At 56.0% G+C, this 4,312-nt stretch overlaps 1 protein-coding gene across 1 annotated transcript in view; it reads left to right on the forward strand.

Annotated features, from left to right (window-relative positions):
• Positions 1-793: 793 nt before the first annotated feature.
• Positions 794-4,312, forward strand: part of MAN2A2 (mannosidase, alpha, class 2A, member 2) — a 14,947-nt gene continuing 11,428 nt past the window's right edge. Inside the window, exons 1-3 of the mRNA XM_014549593.1 lie at positions 794-956; positions 1,944-2,328; positions 3,781-3,952. Coding sequence (XP_014405079.1) covers positions 825-956; positions 1,944-2,328; positions 3,781-3,952 — 689 coding nt within the window. The 5' untranslated portion in view covers positions 794-824. The remainder of the gene's footprint in view (positions 957-1,943; positions 2,329-3,780; positions 3,953-4,312) is intronic.

Below are 4,312 nucleotides of genomic sequence, written 5' to 3' on the forward strand. Positions count from 1 at the left end.
GGCAGGTGGGGGCCGGCGGGCGGGGCAGCGGGCGCCGGTCGCCCGAAGTTACCTTCCTGTCCGGCCTGTCCCCTCCCTGCCCAGGGGACCCCTTCAGCAGCGATCACTGCTGGCTTCCCGGGGGGTCCCCCAAATGCCGTCCAAGCGGAGGGTGCAAGTTAGCTCCTGCGGCATCGGGACTAGCGGGGAAGGCACAGAGGACTGGGTCTGTGTGAGCAGCATCAGCTGCTCGGTTTTCAGTCCGTCCTGTATTTCCTGATGGGAGCGGAGCCGTGCCCGGCGAGTGCCAGCCTGGTCCCCGAGGGCAGGGAGAAAGGCTTTCCTGTGAGTCTCTGTGGGTCTTTAAATCAAAATAGCTGTTGATTCCTCTGGAACTAGAACCACGTGGTCCAGGAGCCAGGACGCCCACCTGCTGTGCGGGCTGTGTCTTCCTGGATCAGCTCTTGGGGGGGCTGGTTACATCAGGAGGGTGTGTGGTGACCTCTGGAGTCAGAGCTGGGAAGTTTGTTATCTCGCGTGTTTTTTATAGCATCAGCCTGGGGGGGAGAGATCTGCCCTCCCGAGGAGGAGGAAGCAAGACCAGCCTCAGAGAACGGTCTGTGTCTCAGCCAAGAGAGTAGATCCCCGCGGGGTGAGGACCCGGCACGGAGCGCTGGGACTTGCTGCTCTGGAGCTCGCTGCTCTGGGGAGTCGGGCAAATAGAGGTTCCCGGGGACCAGCTCTTGGGATCGCCTGGGAGCGTTTGGTGGAAAGATCCCCAAAGAGGGTTTGGCTGTTGGAGCTGAATACGGTGCCCCTCCTGCCAGGTGTGTGTGGCGGCCAGGATGAAGCTGAAGAAGCAGGTGACGGTGTGTGGGGCCGCGGTCTTCTGCGTGGCCGTCTTCTCGCTCTACCTCATGCTGGACCGAGTGCAGCACGACCCCGCCCGGCACCAGAATGGCGGGAACTTCCCCCGGGTGAGTCAGGCCTGGCGGCTGAGGTCTTCACGCACAAACCGTCAGGGCTCAGCGCCCAGCTGGAGGGTCATGTCAGCCCAGGACAAGAACACTCCTTCCCCCTGGGCAGCTTTTCTTTTTTTTTTAAAAAAAAATATATTTTTATTGATTTCAGAGAGGGAGAGAGAGAGAGAAACATCGATGATGAGAGAGAGTCATCAATTAGCTGCCTCCTGGCACGGCCCCTCCAGGGATCAAGCCCGCAACCCAGGCATGTGCCCTTGACCGGAATCCAACCCAGGACCCTTCAGTCCACAGGCTGATGCTCTATCCATTGAGCCAAACCAGCCAGGGCTGGACAGCTTTTCTTTAACCCGGAAGGAGGAGGGGGAAATGGCATGATGGACTGTTGCTCTGTCTTGGGAATTCTTTTTTTTTTTTTAATATATTTTTATTGATTTCAGAGAGGGAGAGAGAGAGAGAAACTTCAATGATGAGAGAGAATCACTGATCGGCTGCCTCCTGCACACCCCACACTGAGGATCGAGCCCGCAACCTGGGCATGTGCCCTTGACCGGCATCAAACCCGGGACCTTGCAAACCGCAGGCCAACGCTCTATCCACTGAGCCAAACCGGCCAGGGCTGTCTCGGGAATTCTTGGCAGATATTGCTAATGGATTGCACCGTGCGTTCCCAGGGGGCCCGGATGCAGTCCTTGTGGGCACACAGGCGGCGCCGGGTGGAGAATAGGCATGTGAGGTGAAACCTCGGCCTCCTGGAGCTAGAGGCGCGAGGGTGCTCCCAGCCCAAGTGGGTCGCAGTCCTCCGGAGTGATTGGCGCCTCTTCCCTTATCTGGCCAGAGCCGTTGCCCCGTAGGCTCATGGTTCTGCCTTCCTCGGGGCAGGTCGGGGTCACAGTCCGGCCTCAGGTGCGGGGCCGCAGGCCGAGAGCACCCCCGAGGCGGCAGGAAGGAGCGGAGGGTGATTGCTCTCTGGTTTTCTGGCAGAGCCAAATTTCTGTGCTGCAGAACCGCATCGAGCAGCTGGAGCAGCTGCTGGAGGAGAACCACGAGATCATCAGCCACATCAAGGAGTCTGTGCTGGAGCTGACCGCCAACGCCGAGGGCGCGCCCGCCCTGCTGCCCTACTACACGGCCAACGGCTCCTGGGTGGTGCCGCCGGAGCCCCGGCCCAGCTTCTTCTCCGTCTCCCCCCAAGACTGCCAGTTTGGCCTTCCTGCTCGGCAGATGCTGACGGTGTCGGAGGAGCTGCCCTTTGACAACGTGGACGGCGGGGTGTGGAAGCAGGGCTTCGACATCTCCTACGACCCCCACGACTGGGACGCCGAGGACCTGCAGGTGTTCGTGGTGCCGCACTCGCACAACGACCCAGGTGAGGGCCACAGCGCCCCGCAGCCGGGCGTGGAGCGGGCTTGCTTTTTTTAAAATATATTTTTATGGCTCTGGCTGGTTTGGCTCAGTGGATAGAGCAGTGGTTCCCAAACTTATTTGGCCTACCGCCCCCTTTCCAGAAAAAATATTACTCAGCCCCTGGAAATTAATTTTTTTTTTAATTTTAATAGCCAAGCAAACGCAGACCAGACTCTGGGTCTGACCCTGAAATGAAGACCCACCTTCGTGGAGAGAAGCACTAGCTTCCTTGGACATTCAAAAGAAACAAGAACTTTGGGACCCTGCATACAGCTGCACTTACCTCAGTCGCTCAGACAAAACACCAGCAGAGAAAATGTGTTACCCATAGAGGCCTTCCTAAGCCCACACTTTGTCACCCGTCCTCTCTGGGAAAGAGAGAGAAAGAAGAAACATCGATCTGTTCCATTTATTCCACTTATTCATGCATTCAGTGGTTGATTCTCTTTTTTTAAAATATATTTTTATTGATTTCAGAGAGGAAGGGAGAGGGAAAGAGAGAGAGAAACATCAATGAGGAGAGAGAATCACTGATTGGTTGCCTCCTACACACCCCACACTGGGAATCAAGCCTGTAACTGGAGTATGTGCCCTGACCAGAAATTGAACCGTGATTTCCTGGTTCAAAGGTCAATACTCAACCACTGAGCCATGCTGGCCAGCTAAAGGTGTTCTATTAATGAACTTTCTTGGGTTCCTTAAGGAAACTCAGTTTATAATATATTTTATAATTATAACACTTTCATAAAAATATTAGTTTTTAATTTTCATTTCTATAATAGTCTGCTACTATTATATTGGCTTCATATACAGTGGGGCCTTGACTTACGATTTTAATTCATTCCGTGACGGAGCTCGTAACTCAAATTACTCGTATGTCAAATCAAAAAGTGAACGAGTGAGACACGTGATGCTGGGCTGATGTTGTGGCGTTCACTGTGACGTTCGCTGCGCCAACTAGCGGTGGGGTATCTGAAGCTGGCTCGTAACCCGAATTTTAGCTCGCAACTCAAAGCAAAAAATCGGCCGAGAGACGGCTCGTATCTCGAAAAACTCGTTAGTCGGGACACTCGTAAGTCAAGGCCCCACTGTATATATGTGTGTATATGTGTGTGTGTGTGTGTATATATATATATATTTCAGAGAGGAAGGGAGAGAGAGAGATAGAAACATCAGTGATGAGAGAGAATAACGGATTGGCTGCCTCCTGCACGGCCCCAACTGGGGATCGAGCCCGCAACCCCGGGGGCAGATGCCCTGACCAGGAACCGAACCGTGACCTCCTGGTTCATAGGTCGACACTGAACCACTGAGCCACACCAGCCGGGCTCAGCGGGCCCTCTGGTGGCCAGGGTAAGGGAGAGTCAGTCGAAGAAGGTGTGGCGTCCTCAGGGGACCCTGTGTTGCTCCCCAGGCTGGATCAAGACCTTTGACAAGTACTACGCGGAGCAGACCCAGCACATCCTCAACAGCATGGTGACCAAGCTGCAGGAGGACCCCCGGCGCCGCTTCCTCTGGGCCGAAGTCTCCTTCTTCGCCAAGTGGTGGGACAACATCAGCGCCCAGAAGAGAGCGGCCGTCCGGAGGCCAGTGGCTGTCGGGAGGCGAGGGAGGGCCGTCCTCTGGGCCTGGGATGGGTGTGCAGGTCGCGCCCGAAGCTGTGGTCCCACTGTGGCGGGAGGGGCGAGGGGACGCGTGCAGGGGTGAGGCGTGATGGCGGAGGGGCTTAGAATGAGATGGGAGGAACTGGTTCGAGGGTCACTGTGTTAGGAGAGATCGGAGTTCTGTGAGCACAGAGAAGAGAAAGCCAGGAGCCCTGACCGGTTTGGCTCAGTGGATAGAGCGTCGGCCTGCAGACACAAGGGTCCTGGGTTCGATTCCGGTCAAGGGCATGTACCTTCGTTGCGGGCACATCCCCAGTAGGGAGTGTGCAGGGGGCAGCTGAT

The sequence above is a fragment of the Myotis brandtii genome, unplaced genomic scaffold (genome assembly GCF_000412655.1).
Source record: "Myotis brandtii unplaced genomic scaffold, ASM41265v1 scaffold561, whole genome shotgun sequence".
NCBI classification, from domain to species: Eukaryota; Metazoa; Chordata; class Mammalia; order Chiroptera; family Vespertilionidae; genus Myotis; species Myotis brandtii.